Here is a 19,676-nt window from a genome sequence, read left to right as displayed (position 1 = left end):
GTATTTTTTTCGTCTTTTTTACCTTGCCAGATGAAGTTAAGTATTTCTTTTGCAGTTTGTCGATTGTATCATCTAGCGGGCTGCGTACAAAAGAAAACAATGACTAACCTTTGGTAAACCTAATGATTTCAGAAAGACACTGCTCCCAATAGGTGTAAGCGATCCTTAGGACCAAAGTTTCATATCCTTGCTTATTTTATCAAGGTTTTCTGTGTAGGTAATATCTGTCATCGAGATCTACCTCAAAAGTTTGGTGAATCAAGGTTGTACTCCTCACAATGCTCTTGAATCATACTTAGTAAATAGTGTGTGTCAGTGTAAACCTACAATTTCAGATTTCTATATAGCTCTTTGTCTTCAGCTTGTGATATTACTGTACGCCGATCATACAACCCCGTACAGTGATGATCGTCACGATCCTCCCCTCAGTATATTTTATTGTTATAGTAATGAATGGAAGTTATCCGTCTGTTTATCCAAAACTAAAGTTTTGGTAGTGGTGCTGCAAAGTCATCTAAATTGAAACGTTACTGTGGTGTTCAGCCTTTATAGGGAGTAGACTCTTATTGTTATCTTGGTATGTCCCTTCATCGTAATACAACATTCATTCATGCAGTTAAATGCAGGTACAAGGGCAATATTTTCTCTTCTGAAAAATCACGTATTATAGGGTTTGGACTGGTTCAAATTTTCTACTCGGGTATCCCACCCCCTATTTCCCTACCCGGATACCCGATATGTCAATTCTTGATATCAACTCTGTAAGAAAACCTGGAGTCTAATTTCTATTTTTTTATATCTTATTGATGTATCATATTCAAAGCAGGTGCTTGTAAATAATGCCTAAATCCTCAAGACAATACAACCTTTCAATCATGAAAAAATGACATTGTTTAATCCGTTAGTCACATAATCACAACGGGTCCGGGGGTCGGGACGGATACCCGGGACCAACTCATTACCTACCCGTCCCTGGTATCCGTGGTACCCGTCACAGTCCTAATTCTTTCAGCTTTCGATGTAATGATAGAACCACTTTTATAATCTGGATGTGAAGTTTGGTGTTCATAAAATTAATGAAACTTGTTGTAGGTCTTTGAAATTCAACTCCAGATTATATGATATATGGAGAATTTGGTCGATATATTAAATTAAACAAAAGACATATGTTCTTGGCACAAAAACACCTGCCACGCCAAATTACCATAACAATATATATTCTATCATGCAAGTTAGTTCTGAAATCAATATATTTCCCTGTCTTGAATTTGTAAGAAAAACAATGAATGACTGTGGTTTAAATGAAATGTTTTATAACTCATTTCTCTGTGCTAAGTTTCTCTCGTTTCAGATCTAAGAGATCTTGAAGGACCAATTTTTACAGAAATGGCATACCTCCATGATATAGAGCTCCAAATCTTCTGTATAACGTGTCCTAAAAACAAAATGGATTTGGAGACATATCTCTTTCTGCCCAAACATATCTATTTCCCGATTTTAGGATTCAGTACAAGTAATCACCACCTCCTCACAGAAGTTGGCCGTTGGGCAAATGTTCTTAGGGAATATCGCCTGTGCACTTTATGTAAGTCTAATGCAGCGGAGATGAGTTCCATTCTCTGTTCTCTGTTCTCTGTTCTCTCTCTCTCTCTCTCTCTCTGTATGTGTGTGTGTGTACATACATACATACATACATACATACATACATACATACATACATACATACATACATACATACATACATACATACATACATACATACATACATACATACATACATACATACGTACACACATATATATGTATGTATGCTGTATGTGTGTATATATGTTGTATGCGCGTGTGTGTATGCATCATATATACACACATACATACACACACATACAGCATAAACACACACACATGCTGTGTGTGTGTGTGTGTGTGTGTGTGTGTGTGTGTGTGTGTGTGTGTGTGTGTGTGTGTGCAATATATTGCATTATCATGTACCACCGTTGGTGGTGTTTTGGGTAATAAATTGAATTGACCTGAATTGGATATTTCTAAATCTAGATGATGCAAGGGAAACAAGATCAACTCGCTCGTCGTGGTTTGCAATTATGAGTCCTCGGCCAGATCTAAGTATATGAGAAATCGCTTTAGGTCGCCATGGAAATCGAGAAACATAGTGAAATACGGATAGCCTTCATATTACCTAGAATATGATGGTCATAAATTGTCCAATTGACCACACATGTTTGACCAACATTCATAAGTCACTAATTCCTTTTACACATGCATCAGACTAGGTGTGGGTAGTTCAACCTGAAAGAGGGAAACACTTCCTGATCATTCAAACAACACTCATTCACACGCATGATCTAAATCCGCGGAGCAATAAATATTATATTAGGTTATGACAACGTTTCAGTTTTACACAAAACAACATTTCTAACGTCAAGACTTCAACAGAACACTAGTTGAGAGCAAGTGCTCCGTTTGAGATACCTTGGACATAACTGGGAGATAAAGGTCAGGGCGGTGAGAGGTGCATATATTTTACGACCGATTCAATCAATGCAATGGTTGTTGAAATTGGTCATCAGCAATCCTAAGGCTTGAGTTTTCACAACACCGGTTTACTGCCATCGGGGAGAGATCTTGACCAGCAGTTCCGCAGATAGCTTCATGTATTGTAGGGAATCGAACCCGGGTTTTCTGCGTGACGAGCGTACCCCTTTAACCATGAGACTACCTCACCTTGTTCACCTTGTTCAAGAGGTGAGGTGAAATTAACGTCGCACGTAAGAATATTTCGCTCACATGACGACGTGCATGCGTGTGTATGTATGGCTGCTTGTACTAGCCCAGACCTGGTTTTATAGTGATAGCTCACTGAGATACTATGCCACAGTTAAGCATGAATACCCCACTCAGACACATTATACTGACTCCGAGCCGACCAGTCCTTGTTGTGCCCATTAATGCCGAGCGCCAGGCAGGGACTTTGTTCAAAGAAAGGTCAGCACATCAAAGAAGAAAATTTAAACTACCTTGAGTAATTATATCACTAATGCTCTTTCATAATATGTATGGAAGAGAGCACACAACAACAACAACAACAACAACAACAGCAACAACAACAACAACAACAACAACAACTCCATATCACGTATGCTCATAACGCTAACAATGAACAGCATATGATATTATGGAGGGGTCTGCTACGAACACTATCAAGGACTTTCTTAAATCTAATCTACAAATGATGTTGTATAATGGTGACGTCACTGGCTCCTGGTAAAGGAGTTTGTTTCACAGTCCCTGAACCACAATATTTTGCCCACTGTCAAGCATTCTCTGCATTGCTAAATCCTTAAATGCTCAGGTCTAAATCTCCGGCCTCCCTGGGGCCCCTTTTTAATCAGAATGGGTTTGTTTGTTACTATCAAAATTATTATATATTCAGAGACTTAGCATTAGACTAGGCAGCGCTATACAATCGTGGATATCCCAATTGTACATTACCCAATAGTACATATCCCAGAGGGTATGAGAGGGCGCGGGGGTGGGGGTGGGTGTGAGGGTGAGTAGATACTAGTTTATAATCCTTATTCGGTCTCTCTCTGTATTTGTCTCTGATACACTCAGTCTGCCTATTCTATCGAAGTTCACCTCGATTCACCCTCAGACAAACCTACAAACCTACTCGACATGACGCCATGTTTAATCACCACAGACCGGAACGCGTGGACCGGAAACCGGAAGCCTCAAGAGCGAGATGTAACACTGTATGAATTACCTGACCTCGGCTTCACGCGGTCACGTGCACTGGTCAATCCCTCTTGTACATAAGAACGGAGATTTACAAGAAAATATCGCATCTTGAAGTACATCCATTCTAGGTCAACCTCAAGAACCAAGATTGATTTTTCTCCATTCTTTAGATACAAACTCGCCACCATATTTACGCATAGGAAGTGACGCCATTGCCCCGTCGACGTATCTCTGATTTAGCACGATATACGCATCGCTACTGATAGTGACTTGACTGGATGACAGAAATAAGCGTGGTCATTTGGACGGGGTTGTTTTTCTTAATTGTCTGCACATAAAACACGCTGGATAATTGATTGCCACGCTCAACAAATCACAAATAGGGAATGGTCGTGCACTGACTTGTGGCTGGTCTCAGAGCACAGGTATAAATCCACAGTTTATCATTTTTAAACGTTACTTTGGAATTGGTCTTCCATCATATTAGTGGTTGGGGTGGGGTGGAAAGTCATGTTACCCAGCAAAGTTGAAATTTGACATACACATGATTGGTAATAAATGTGAGGTGAGTGATTCCCTTTAGTGTCTTGTGGCGTGTAACGTCACACCAAAATGCCGCACATGATATCACTGGTAACACTCCACGAGCAACAGTAGTCACAAGTATCAGCACAGGTTATCAGGAATCGACCAGACTCAGACGAACCAGAATCAAACATAGATAAGGGAACAGGATTGTTTTCATTGCCGAGTCATGCTGTCCTTTGCAAATGACAGAGGAACACAAGAAGGTGTTCCTCTGTCATTGGCAGGTTGATCGGATTTGAGGTGGGTAACGCAATGGTTTAGGGAACACTTTGTGCCAACGGTGGATCTCAGTTGCGTGTAGCTCAAGAGCATCTACTACCATTTTTCGACAACAGCCCTTCTGCCACTGACGCAGCTTCATCGTCCTACACGGACATTTAAACATGAAAACTCTACACCCCATGCTGAAGGTCTGACGCGCAACGTCTCCAGTATCAACGGTGACCATATGGCCTTTGGGATGAGATGGGAGGATTAGAGCAGATGAACTGACCCCGACGTTGCAAGCATATGGGCAAACACTCACTGACCAATGGTGAGGACTTCCAGTCAGAGTGTTCCGATAGGTCCTCGTGTACAGGGGGACACATTGTGTTGTCGTCAAAACCGAGAACACACTCATTATCGATTTCTTCTGAGTCAACATCGTTTTCCTTGTAAAGTTGGGATAATGGAAGGCCAAACACATTATTTTCCAGTTTAAATGATGCTACAATCCTCTTTCCATCGCCTATATTGCACTACTTCCATTGTGGTACCCGTAAAGACTGGGCTTAGAATTGGCTTTCAGTAACCCATGCTTGTCGTAAGAGGCCATTAATGGGATCGGATGGGGATCGGATGGGGATGGAAATGATGGTTATGGCTGCATCGGCAAGCTAAAACTCGACATGTGCTAAATTTAGAATCCCACAATGGAGTTAGTGAGTTTAGTTTTAAGCCGCATTGAGCAATACCCCAACTATATGGCGGCGGAATGTAAATAATCGAATGTGGACTTGACAAATCAAGTGATCATCGAGTTAGACCACCCGATCTCGTTAGCGGCCTCTCACGACAAGCATGTTTACATTATTAGTCAAGACTACAGTGTCTGCAAATAAGTTTTAGGAAATGGTACAATCTGTCTATGGCATCATACATATAGGAAAAACATAGGAAATAGGAATAACACAAAGTATAAACGGTGATAGTTACATGTTCCAAAGTGAACAACGAAAGACAACAGTTTACACATAATGGAACTGAATACATTAGACACAACCTACCTAATCTAATCCCAGTGGTTATTCAACAAGAAACAATATATTCAAAGGGAAACTACGTACAACGTTGAACAGAATTTGAAAATGCATGATCCCAAGCAAGCACGAAAATGTTTCAAACATACATCACATATCATGTCCTTCTAATAACCGTTTGGGAAGCCTAGTGGGTAAAGCGTTCGCCCGTCACACCGAAGACGTGTGTTCGATTCCCATCATGGATGCAATGAGTGACGACATTTTTGGTGTTCCCTCACCGTCATATTGTTGGATTATTGCTAAAAGCGGCATAAAACTACACTCACTGACTTTTAAAAAGTCTGAAGGTATTGACACGGGTATTATTGGACAGAGAAGTTACACTAGCTTATCGTTAATACATACTAGCAAAGTAGTTAAGATTTACCTACAAGATAGTAAAATTTCTTACCTTAACAAATAATTGATGAATTTATACATCTCTCGCAGGGTGATATGTGGCTGACTGTCGTCCGTACACGTGCAATATTCTAGCTGCTGCAGATAATCCTATACTCTGATTAGAGAGGTGATAAGGTTGTAATATATTCTGATTAGAGAGGTGATAAGGTTGTTATTGTGGACTAAAGTTACACTATCTTGACAGAATTGCATAATCTATCCAGATGAACGTATTGATGATAACGGTGTTCATATCTGAAGTTCAGTATGATTGAGATCAGTTGCTCAGATTGTATTCCAACGTTTGCATACGAGGTATCTGTGATTGGATACAGTAGGCGATGAACTTAGCGGTGATACAGGCAAGTATATTACGCCTTAGATCTGTTAGTCTATCTGACCAGCACAATATGAGATACTGGAGTATGCCCGATGCCGGGATTCAGTTGGACCCTGTTAGATTTAACTCAGTGGAACACTGTCGGTTTGCTTGTAATATTCACATCGAATAGAAATAAAATGATAAAATATTTCTAAAATTTATCCATTCTCTCCAAGTAAATAAATGCAGTATCCCTGTTTCCTTTACAGAATTCGTCCCAAATGTCTGAAAACAAAACAACATAGGTGACAGTGTAAGAGATAGGGGAAGTTGGTCGGTGTGTTGGTTGTCTTACACCGCACTCAGCAATAGTCCAGCTATAAGGCGGCGGTCTGTAAATAATCGAGTCTGAACCAGACAATCCAGTGACCAACAACATGAGCATCGATCTGTGCAATTTGGATACGATGACATGTGTTAACCAAATCGGCAAACCTGATCTCCCGATCGCGTCAGTCGACTCTTACAATTAACATGGGTTACTGAGGATCTATTGTAACTCGGATCTTCACGGGTCAGGTGAGTAAAGTGATATTGATGGCAGTGAGTGAGTGAGTTTTAGTTTAGTTTTACACCGCACTCAGCAATATTCCAGCCATATGGCGGCGGTCTGTAAATGGTCGATTTTGGACCAGATAATCCAGTGACCAACAACATGAGCATCGATCTGCGCAATTGGGAACCGATAACCTGTGTTAACCAAGTCAGCGAGCCTGACCACCCGATCCTGTTAGTCGCCTCTTACGACAAGCAAGCTTTTTATGGCAAGCATGGGTTGTTGAAGGCCTATACTACCCCGGGACCTTCACGGCTTTTGATGTCAGTGTCGCTGCATGCTCAACAGAGATTTTGCAACAGCAACGCATGTTGATCGAGGGCAATGCACACACAGCATGCTCTTCGTGCCTAATAAACATACGAAGGACAACTACAGATGCACATGCCAGTGTTTAAGGGCTAAGTACCAGTAACTAAGTCAAGGGGTAGTGAGTGAGTTTAGGTTTACCCCGCAATGTTCCAGCAGTATCAAGGTAGCGGACACTAGGAATGGGCTATACACATTATACCCATGTAGGAAATCGAACCCAGGGCGTAACAAGCGAAAGCGTTAACCACTGGGCTGCCCAACCGCCGCTGAAGGAGTAGCGAAGCAAGGCTTCTAAAAGGCCTACTGTCAGGATATAGCGTCTTCAGTGCATGCGGCTTGCTCCCTCGGATGGTTGCACGGGTTGGCAAAGGAAGACAGAACTCAGGGTTGACGTGTACGACAACAACCATGTTTATTATTGATGAATAAAACTGGTCGAAGTGGTACATGTTAATGGTAAACAACTGACAGAACGCACGTCGGGAACCTTTGACCAATGAGCCCGGTGACGTGATCCGCCGTCATTGCACAAGTGAAGAACTGTGAGGGAGATTCTTCATTGAGGGTGTAGTAGTTAGTAAGGAGACGGCCTTGGTCGACACAAGAACTAGTCGCAAAATCCATATGCGTCTGTCGATGATGTGCGCTCATATTCCTCACTGACTATGTCAGTCGGGGTTAATGGGCAGAGGTGTTACGTCGGGCATTGCAAGGTCATTGACCAACACATATGTACATTCGTAAGATTCCGTGACGTGTTACTTGGGGTGTTATTTGACACTTATAGATAATGTTTGGTATTAAGGGAGCAGATTGTATGATAGAAGGGGGACTCAACTGTACGTGAGTGCATGATAAAGACATACACGATAGAGTTTCATAACAGTTTGGATACATGTTGAAACAACAGAACATAATAAAGTTATGAAATTGAAATTATCAACGTACCCCTGAATGTCGCTTTTTTCTTACAGGCGTGTAAGTACATGCGTACGGTAAACAGATGGTGGTATCGACAGTTTGACAAAGATTTGCTACATGGGATTATTGTGACAGAGTGAGTGAGTTGGGTTCACGTTGCTTTTAGCAATATTCCTGAAGGACTACTCAGGGCTGCACAATGTACACGTGATATCTCTTTTAAAAGTCATTAAAATACAGGAACGTACAAATAAATAGTGTAATATGCAACTGTCAACGCTGTGCGAGAAATACATCCCAATAACTCCGGTTCGTATCCACAAAACATTTGTGGGAAGAGTTTCCAGTTCATATCCACAAAACATTTGTGGTCTGGATTTCAGTTCGTATCCACAAATCATATGTGGGTGGCGTCATCTAGGGTTTGGGGTGGACTCAGTGGGACCTTTCCCATTAACATGTATCATATACTTTAGTTTTCTCTATGAGTTGAAGGCGACTTCTATTTTGGCCGTTCTGGTGAGCAGTCTGCAGATCTGGCGGTTTATGGTACTTAAATATGGAATACTGACAAGGATTGATCATTGGGTTGGTTTATAATTATCTTTTTGCTGGGAGGCCAGGGTTTTGAGCATGTTTCTCCCCACTAGCTGTTAAGGGTATCTGTTGAGGAAGGAAGGTGTGCTTGAGGTGTTAAATTTCTTTTCTGAGGCTTTCTGGATTGCAGCTGGCTATGGCTCGTCGGGTGAGGGTGGCAATGATGGCTTATTTGATCTGAGGGTGGTGATGTGGCAGGTAATGAATAAACAGGTCCGTGTGGGTTAGTTCGTCGGTATACGGCAGTGTGGATGTCGTCTTGACTGTTGTCGAGCTGCACATCGAGGAAGGCAACTTGGTTGCTTCGTTCTGATTCCATTGTGAATTTGATTCTGTGGTGCTGTAGGCTGAGGTGGTCTAGGTCTTTGTCTAGGATGGTGAATGTGTCATCAAATTTTCTGTACCAGCATAGCGGCTGGAAAGGGGACGACATTAAAGCAGCCTCTTCAAAGTTGGTCATAAATATTCCTGTCTCTACTGGTGACAAGGGGGAACCCTTTGGGAGGCCCTGAAACTGATGGCAGATCTTGCCGTTCCATGGGAAGTACGAAGCTATAAAGCTGTAAAGCAGGGGGCGGTCGAGCTGGTCAATGCGAGTCTTGAACTTGCTGTTTAGGATTTGGAGGACTGCTTGCCGTGTATGTTTGTAAAAAGCTTTACTGCATCATACCTGACCATTAGAAGTGAGCTTTGTGTATCTTACTGTGGTACAAAGGAACTGGAATCACTATAGGTTTTTTCCCTCTTTTCCCAGTGGTGATAGTAGTTTGGCAAGATGCTGGGCTGTATTATAGAAGACTGCGCCTCTGGAACAATCAAATATTCTGATTTTAACCGAAATTTTATGGCTTTTGACAGTAGCAAGTAATAATGCTCTCGGCCGAAAGCCTGCCTGCTAAATACAGTGAACCATGCATGATCTAGATGGCTCGAAGCATACATCTCTAATTCAGGTTATGATGACTTCATCATGAGGGAGTTTCCGCCTCTTACCCTTGATCGTGGCAGTGTCATTAAGACTGGACTTCCATGAGGGTTCCGGCTAACCGAACTACTTCACCAGATCACCAGACCTGTACCCTGCTGCATGCTAGTGCAGTAAGTGCCTAACGGGTAATAGGGGTCACTTATCTTGGGTTGTAGCCTCTCATCAAACACACCCACGGTGTGGGTGCGTGCGTGTGTGCGTACGTGCGTGCCCGTCTGTCTGTGTCTATGTCTACATGTGTTGGGTGGGTGGCGGGGTGAGGAGAAAGGATTATTGACAGTGGCTCCAGACCATTCCTGTGGGTCGGTTCAATGTCATCTCCCAAGGAGTGTGAATGCCCATATATCCGTTTCGATGTAGCATCTTATGTTAAACACAGGTGTCGGTTTCTACGTATCTGAAGCAATATCATCAGAATGGAATTTAAATTGTTCCAATACAATGTGAAATGACAAAAATGACTTTAAAATTCATCACGCCAAACTTTCTGTCTTTATATAGCTTGTGGGCGGTGGGGTAGTCTAGTGGTTAAAGCCTTCGCTTGTCGCACTCAAGACCAGGGCTGGAATCCCCACCTTGGAACAAAGTGTGAAGCCCTTTTCTGGTGTCCCCCGTAGTGACATTGCTGGAATATTGTTAAAGCGGCCTTAAACCATACTCACTCACTCATTGAAATGGCTTCTCTGTGGCACTTGAAAACAAAGTCTACGACCAAAGTCAAGTCCCCCTATGCTTGACCCATACCATGTCTGTGACCACAATGTCAGTGAAGTGACAGCATGTATGTCTTCCAACCGCTTTCTCACACACGCACGCACGCACGCACGCACGCACGCATGCGCGCACTGCATGTCCATTAACGACGTAAATCAACATTCACACTTTAGCCTGTGTTGGGATCTTCGCATTATAAGTATCCCTACGTCTCTATCTTTTGACTGACTGAAGTAAAACACACCCAGGTTTACCATAGATGAAGTTTTATTTGACACAAAATTAAATAAGGAATTGGGTTTACAAATGTACAGGAAAAAAGTATTACTTTGAAGATAACATTCAGAAAATCGAAACTCAAAAAATATCTCTTGACTACATGCGAAATAAATCAGAAATGAACAAATAAAATATTTCTTCTTCACTGATATCCGTTCCACGTGCTATCGGTACTTAACTGATTCACCTGAGACGTAAACTACTTTCACACTTCACTCGATGAGAAACCCACGTGAAGTAACTATTGAAAACTGTGAGGTCGAAATATTATGTGCCGTTGTGAGCATCAGAACAGAATAGATACAAGTTGATGCTATCCTGTTTATTGTTTTTGTACGTTGTGTAAGAAACTGGAAAGTGCGTCTGGATTGGAATGCAATATGAGCTTAATATGATTTCCGTACAACAAGCTAAAATGCGCATTGAGCATGAGCTTTGTGGATGGATACAACGTATTATGAATACTCATTATTGTTATTAAAGTACCTCTCTGCATTCATTCATGTACCATACTAAAGACGGTATACCGAAATGTGCGCCTGGCAATTATCAGTGTTTTAGGAAACTGGTGAAGAATTCTGTAGTGTCTATGCCGACATTAGATTGAATCGGAAGTGGTAGCTGCTTCCCTGAGATTAAATGAAATTGTACGTCCTCCTATCCGAGAGAATACAAACTGATCATTTGAAGCACAGATTGAATTTACTTGTGTTACTGACTGTGTATACAATGTCCGACTTCCTCCAGCCATTGTAGATGTCATACATGCAATGAGTCACGGCAACATCTATACGTTGACATAAGCCATTGTTCATCTAGGCCGTTCCAAACCGAATGATGTGCAGAGGTTGCTATGAAACCTGCATGTTTTCCAATCGCGTTAATCTTACCACTTTTCACACTCAGTACAAACCCATGCTGCCACGGAGAAAAAAGTCTACATACAGTGGACTCCCCTGTGGTGTCATCCAGACAACTATCTGCAATACAGTGCACTTGCTCCATGTTGTCAGATATTGCACTTCCCCCATGTTGTCATACAGAACAGTGTCCCCCACACACTACACTGTCTCATGTTGTCATACAGAACAGTGTCCCCACACACTACACTGTCTCATGTTGTCATGCAGAACGTTGTGCCCATAGAGTACACTCCCTCGAGTAGTCACACCGAACTCTGTCCACACACTTGACACTGTCCATCAAAATATTAATCATATTCATCTACAACACACTGACTGTCAATGTGACCTGCACATCAATGCCACGCGGCTATGTAGCATCTTGTTGCACGAATCTGTGTCTGTTTTTACAATCACCATGCACACACATGCACACCAGAATCGGTTCTAGTTCATATCAAGCAAATCTTAATCTTAACAACCGGCATTGATATCTGTATTCCTGTTCTAGTATTGTCATGCTCTCCTGTATATCTGTTCTAACACCTGTCATGCTCTCCTGTATATCTGTTCTAACACTTGTCATGCACACCTATATATCTGTTTGAACACATGGGCACCTGTATATCTGATCTTACACCTGCCATGCACGCCTGCGTTCCTGTATAAAACCTGTCATGCACACCTGTATATCTGTTCTTACACCTGTCATGCACACCAGTATATTTGTTCTAACACTTGTCATGCACACCTGCATATCCGTTCTAACACCTGCCATGCACACCTGTATGTCTGTTCTAACACTTGTCATGCACACCTGCATATCTGTTTTAACACCTGCCATGATTACCTGTATGTCTGTTCGAACACCTGTATATCTGTTCTAACACTTGTCATGAGGACCTGTATATCTGTTCTAACACATGCCATGCACACCTGTTCATCTGTTCTAACACCTGCCATGTAGCTGCGTTAATATACACCTGGTGATTCACCAACGTGTGCTCTTGCCGTCATTTTCGGCACTTTCTTACAACAAATCACTCACACCTTGGTTTTAGAAATGGACAGCGAGGCGCATCTCTTTTGACAAATCAGTGCTCGAAAGAGAGCTTTGGATTCTTTCCTGAAGCGGGGACTGCAGAACCCGTAGATGAAGGCGTTTGAGATGCTGTTGAGGAAGTAAGATCGCACAAAGATGTTGTAGAAGATGAGGGCCGCAGTGCTGGCATCACCTGGGAAGCTTTTTTTGGCCGCTTGGACTCCCTTCAAGATGAGGTGAGGAAGGAAACTCAAAACAAACACCGCCGTGATGAGAAACAGCATGAAGGTTGTCTTCTTGCTCCTGGAATCCTTGGCTCCCTTTTGGATGCGCTTCATAAAGGAGGGTTTCCGGCTTAGACTGACATCCTTGGCATGGGGATCTATGGACCCGATAGAATACTCCGATGGACCTTCGTCATAGGAGGGCCTCTCCAGTTCAGGCGGAGATCTCTGTGATGAAGGTGAAGCTGGCATTTTGTCGCTTCCTGAAAGACTTCGCGACCGTTGAAGACTTTTGCTCGTAGAATGCTTTCTGAATTTCTTCTGCTGCAAGACTTTCCTCCCGATGAGTGTGTAGACAACTATCATGGTACCGAAGGATATGATGAATATAAGGCTCAAGGATCCATTGTATATCGCTGGATACTTTGTAATTCTGTATTCATCGTCCGTGGAACATTCCATCCCTTTGATAGCTTGATAATCCGTGTCAACTGACCTCTTCCCGTAGATGACGATAACGGGCCATGAGAAGAGAACTGAAAGGAGACATGCCCCAAGGACAACCTTCCGTGCCCCATTTGTCTGTAGCTGCTGTTTCAAAGGATGACAGATGCGCCTGTAACGGTCAACAGCAACCGCCATCAGCGTGAAACCGGATGCCAAGCAGCAGAAGGTGGTACAGAACCGTTCTGCTTTACATAGGGCCACTGCTTCAAATGTGAAGGAATACCTTAAATCTACTATTTCCCCGGGCACTGAAAAGAGGCAGCTGAGGAGGTCAAAGAACGCCAGCGACACGACGTAGGTTCTGGTCGTACTTGGATTGAACTTCCGGAAGTGGACGTACAAGACTAGACAATTACCCACCAGGCCAACGATCATCAGTATCCCAAGGTACACTATAACCGGAAGTAGCTTTGTTGCCTCCTCATTGCTTAGTCCGTCGAGGTACTCTGATTTGTCGATGTTTGGGTGAGTACTGGTGGTTGACACGGACATGTTGTCGGTATGCAGACCCATGGAACTAGGATACAATGTTGTTGAATTATCTCTTGGAGGTTCCATGGCGGTCTGACCTGTAAGACAAAAAGACGCTGTTGTAGTTTCCTAATAGTTATTAACATTTGCTGTTCAACACGTACATCGGCAACGATCCAGATGTGTTCCGGAAATTGTCGAGGTTTGGATAATCAAGTGACTGACATCATGATCATCGTGTTTGGTACATCATGACTGGTATACGATTACAAGACTCTCGGGTCCTAACCACGCGATCCCGTTAGTCCCCTCTTAAGACAAGTATGGATTGGTTGAGATCGACCTAGTAGGGAATATCTCGGGTTTTCAAATAGAAAAGCATGGCGTATGGCGATAGCTGTTTCGTAACATATAGCACCCATTGAGGCACTGAGTGGATGGACATTTGTGCGTGTAAATTGTCTACTAGTCTATTCTAACATATGTAAGCTGTGTTACAATGGACATGTCTGCAGTTTACAAATGTTTCCACTATCTTCACCTTTGGAGCAAGTTGTTAAAGGCTTCATATAAGTATTGCGTACATGATATTACGATGTACATTAATTTCGCAGAAACTCATCTTACCAAGAGGGTTGATATGCTACAGCTTCCGGCCAGGAAGTGCGGAAATGACAAATTCTCTGTCATTGTCCTGCTGGACGTGGGGTCGAGGACATGGGGAACAACATTCTGACCTTGCTGGCAATTGGATTTTAGATGTTCTGTGATTTTTCCTGTGGGCATTGTACTACGATTATTATCTTCTTAGATTCACTGTCCACTCCGACAGAAGTAATGACCTATAGTGGGGAATAGTCTTCATGACAGGAAAGGCTTTCGTTTTGTCAAACCTCACAAATCCTCCAAAACCTACAAATCATTCCATAACATTCCCTCTTCATGAGTGGGTGAGTGAGGTAAGTGTTACGCCGCACTCGGCAATATTCCAGCTGTGTAACGATGACATCAAGCAAGTCCGCGAGCCTGACCACCCGAACCCGTCAGTCGCCTCTAAAGACAAGCAAGGGTTACTGATCCTCACAAGGGACATGGCATTAGGATATCCGGAGAGATACATCAGATTACTGAGAATGTTGATATAACAGAGAGGGGCAGATTTGTTCCGCCTCCGCCTTCCGTGTGTAAATTGAAGTGCTGATTTACCATAAACCCGTTCATGCAGTAAGCGGTATATCCCGACCACGTGTCCTAAAAATGACATTTTCTCTGTTCCACGTCATTTAATATTTCTTTCTGTCAATGAATGTTGGTTTCAAAGAAACAACGTGCCATTAAGAACCACAGTTTGACAATTTATACAATTTTGTCGTCATCAGTGTTTTGTAATGTTGTAGGTGTCTTTGATAAATAGAAACATACAAGTATCAGATAATACAGAAAAAGATGGTTTTTGGGATGTCTCATCTCTTAATCATGACTTGATGTAAATGTAAATTACATAATAATTAATTTGCGCATGGAAATGACAAATCTGTAGATTCCCTGCTGGCCAGATATTAAAGGTGGGAAATATCAACATGACGAAGACGGATGGTGAGTGAGTGAGTGAGTGAGTGAGTGAGTGAGTGAGTGAGTGAGTGAGTGAGCGAGTTTAATTTTACGCTGCTTCTTACAACATTCAAGCAATATCTCGGCGGGGGGCACCAGGAAGAGGCTTCATGCATTGTACCCATGTGAGAAATCGAACCCTGGACTTTGCATACACAAACGGTTACCCCACCGCCCCTTACTTTACTTATAAAGTTATGTTACATTTAATCACTTTCTAATTGATATCACCTATTTATACCCCAATATGTGATTATCACAGCCCTCAAGTACTTATTGCTGTGATTGTTGATGTATACTTAGATACATTTGTTGGTTGGTTGCTTAACGAAGGTGAGTGACTTCAATGACTTTAGAGTGACATGCATGGGGTACTGAAGACCAATTCTATCCGGATCTTCACGGGTAAATTCATTGGCGATTGTAAGGATCCCAATAGGGACATACACTTTGGCCTCTGTTTGTAAGTGATGCAAGATTTGAAATTTTCATTGTGACGACAAGGTATTTTAAATGTAACTCAACGAGTGCTCCGGATACTGTGTTGTATTCTCAGCTTTTGTCACTATCAGAAGACTTAAAATTACACATCCGTCCTTACTCAGAATCCGAATCCGAAAATATACATATACCTACATCCTCTATCAAAGAGAAAAAGGAAATGTTACCATTTCAATGAGGATTAATGTGAAAAATGGTTACATATCCGTACTTTCTCAGAATCCGAAATTATGAACATACCTACATCTTGCTGATAAAATCAGTCAAGTGTATATGGTATCTTCTGATATGTATTGACCGTTAGGTTTGGTCTTCAGTAACCATGCTTGTAGTAAGAGACATCCAGTGGTCAAGCTCGCTGACTTGGTTGACACATGTCCTCGTATAGCAGTTACGTAGATCGATGTCAATGTTGATCGGTTCACGTCGGTACACGTAGCACATGGTACCCATGTGGGGAATCGAACCCGGGTCTTCGGTTTAAGGGGCGAACGCTTTAACCACTAGGCTACCCCCACCGTTCCATGTGATAAACATTGATAAAAATGATGAGGGACAGGACTGTGAAAATGTAACTGGCCGTGTCTGATGCCAGTATGTCATGTTTAGAAAGCCAAACAAGTTACTGGACCATCGACCATATGCCATTATAATGAGTATCGTTGTACTTAGCACAGTAAGTCGCACACACCAGAAACACGAACCTGTTTTTACGAACATCAGGGCTCCGTTTCACAAAGCTATTGTAGCGCTACTACAGTCATAAGTCTATGCTACATTACTAGACGTACGCCTGTTGTAGAGCTACTGTACGTTTGTGCATTTGTGTCATTTATGACCGAGAGGGATGATAATATTTTTTATGGAGAAGCATTACGATGTGAATGACCCCCCAAACCCTGCATGTCATGTACAAAAAATACTCCCCTTCCCCTTCCCAAGTTTTAAGCATTTTAACAATATATATCAAGGTCCAGAGTCGCTGACTCCCCTAGTTCATGTGTATCAAACTGATTACCCCTAAAGTATATCCGGTAACCATGCAGGGTGTCATAGAGACAACAAATCCAAAGACTTGTTTATAAAAACAACACCTTAGGTAATATTTACTCCCGTACATTTACTCATTTCACCTTGATTTTTCATCTGGCGGAAACAGATCAAAACCCGTTAGCAACCAAACTTGCGATAAACAAGGGACAACAAATCTAAGACTTGATGTTAACAAACAACACCTCATTTATTATTTACACGCTTATCATCGTCAAGCCACCTTGATTTTTCATTAGACAGAAACTGTCTTGAAAAGTCGATTTTAAGAGTAAAATAATCACTGAGCGTACGAGTTAGAGATCAAATGAAAACATTTCAACAACTCATATTTCTCCGTTGAGATTATATGGATGGGACGGTCAAGCGAGGGCTGGTCCAAACAGACACAGTATAAATTAGTCGAATGGGGAGCCCATATCAAAATGCGTATGGTATGTTAAAGCCGGTGTCGTATCCCCATGCCGTGTTGCCAAAGGGTGAGTGAGTGAGTGAGTTTAGTTTTACGCCGCACTCAGCAACATTACAGCTATATGGCGGCGGTCTGTAAATAATCGAGTCTGGACCAGACAATCCAGTAATCAACAACATGAGCATCTATCTGCGCAATTGGGAACTGATGACATGTGTCAACCAAGTCAATTTGCCTGACCCCCCGATCCCGTTAGTCGCCTCTTACGACAAGCATAGTCGTGTTGCCAAAGGGATGCCAAAGGGATGCCAATATGCTGCCGAATGGATGCCAGTACGATAGAGGCGTAAGGTAATGACATTGTCCAGTTTATTGATAAAACAATAGTAATGGACTGTTCATAGTAGTTTCTGAAATATATATATAAGAGACACCTATTATATTTTTATATAAGAGTCACACCTATTAAAAAATAATAATTTTGATATTAGATGGCATATACTTACTTGTATATTGCCATGAGTATGAACAACGTTCGGTTATATTAACATTAAATTTTAATTTGAAAAAAAAATGTTATGATGAAGATTGAAAACGATTGAAAAACTACAAACCAGTACAGTAAAAAACCTACACTTACCTTCCTTACTAACAATCAAATCCTCCCTCCGCTGCAAAACACTGCTATAGAAATAAGGATGTGCTCTTTTAGTAAACAGTGCCAGGTCACATGATCCATAGGCCGTTTCCGGGTCAAAGGTTGCATAGTGTCAACTACAAGACAATGGTCTGCGCATCCCATTATGAGTGGTATTGGTCGGCACTATCAGATCAGCCAGCTTCCGGAGCATTCGTGTCGAGTGAGGTGACTCAAAGGCTGTGTAACATTGGAGTCAGACTAATACATTAATGATAATTCTTCAGAGGGGGCGGGAGGGGAGAGGTTTGCGTTCTGCATACTGTGTACAACGTGAGTGAGTTGTGTTTATCTCAGCTTTGACTGTACATGGAGTGACTGAGTGGGTGAGTGAGTGACTGAGTGAATGAGTTTAGTTTCCAACTATATGGCGGCGGTCTGTAAACAATCGAGTCTAGACCAGACAATCCAGTGATTAGCAGCAGGAGCATCGATAAGCACAATTGGGAACCAATGACATGTGTCAACCAAGTCTTCGAGTCTGACCACCAATTAGTCCCCTCTTACAAGCATTTCTTACAGAAGACAAGTTCTAACCGTCAATGTTTAGGAGCGTATGTGCACAGTGTGGCTAGCAATACTTAATCTGTGACATGGCCCACGCGTCAATCGTTGCTCATGTCATCAACCACTTGCCGGCTTCGGACTTGGATGTTTACAGTCGTCATGGTAATGGAGCATTACAAGCCACCGCATCATTAAATGTCGACTTAACTGCTTTCAGAAAATGCACAATTGCAACATATTTGTATACATGACACAGGGATGTCTTGTCGAAACATCGGGGCTAGCAGCAATATTCCAGCTATATGGCGGCGGTCTGTAAATTATCGAGTCTGGACCAGACAATCCAGTGATCAACAACATGAGCATCGATCTGCGTAATTGGGAACTGATGACAAGTGTCAACCAAGTCAGTTTGCCTGACCACCCGATCCCGTTAGTCGCCTTTTACGACAAGCTGAGTCGCCTTTAATGGCAAGCATGGGTCGCTGAAGGCCTATTCTACCCCGGGACCTTCACGGGTCGGAAGACCGATGAAGACCAGTGATGTTGGTGATCGAATCCTAATTATTGGTCTGGCACGAGGCAACCCTATGATCCATTCCGAAGAACTACGCCCGGGAGTCCGACTCGAAACCATGACCGAGATATTTGAAGCTCTCTTAGAATTAGATAGTAGTAAGTTAGTGTTAATATATGGTACTTACGACTACCTTAACGCTAAGAGAGTTTCGAAAATCTAGGCCCAGCGCCAGCAGGAGTGAACGCCGCTTTAGAAGACGTTCCCATGTCACAAATTAGCATGGTTGCAATCCGTAGAGTCAAATGGTAAGTCGCTATCTACTACACCTTGCCAACGACCGGCATGGCGAGAGATCGTAAAGGGACTTATCACAAACAGATGATCCATTCAATTTAACCCTTTGGTGGTGGGTCGATGAGTTGCGTTTCGGATGACTGGAGTGAGTTTAGTTTTA

At 42.4% G+C, this 19,676-nt stretch overlaps 1 protein-coding gene across 1 annotated transcript; it reads right to left on the bottom strand.

Moving 5' to 3' along the window:
* Window positions 1-10,748: 10,748 nt before the first annotated feature.
* On the bottom strand, window positions 10,749-18,186 carry LOC137279265 (orexin/Hypocretin receptor type 1-like). Its single transcript, XM_067811771.1, has 2 exons — window positions 18,139-18,186; window positions 10,749-14,022 (listed from the first exon to the last, which is right to left on the bottom strand). The coding sequence occupies exon 2, from the start codon at window positions 14,009-14,011 to the stop codon at window positions 12,725-12,727; it is 1,287 nt and encodes a 428-aa protein (XP_067667872.1). The 5' UTR covers window positions 14,012-14,022; window positions 18,139-18,186; the 3' UTR covers window positions 10,749-12,724.
* Between the last annotated feature and the right edge of the window lie 1,490 nt (window positions 18,187-19,676).

This window comes from Haliotis asinina, chromosome 3 (genome assembly GCF_037392515.1).
Source record: "Haliotis asinina isolate JCU_RB_2024 chromosome 3, JCU_Hal_asi_v2, whole genome shotgun sequence".
Classification (NCBI taxonomy): domain Eukaryota; kingdom Metazoa; phylum Mollusca; class Gastropoda; order Lepetellida; family Haliotidae; genus Haliotis; species Haliotis asinina.
Note: the sequence above shows the minus strand (reverse complement) of the source record. Positions and strands in the feature narration are given on the sequence as shown.

Excerpts from the sequence above, each read along its gene's own strand:
- LOC137279265 (XM_067811771.1), bottom strand. The coding sequence starts at position 14,011 with ATGGAACCTCCAAGAGATAATTCAACAACATTGTATCCTAGTTCCATG.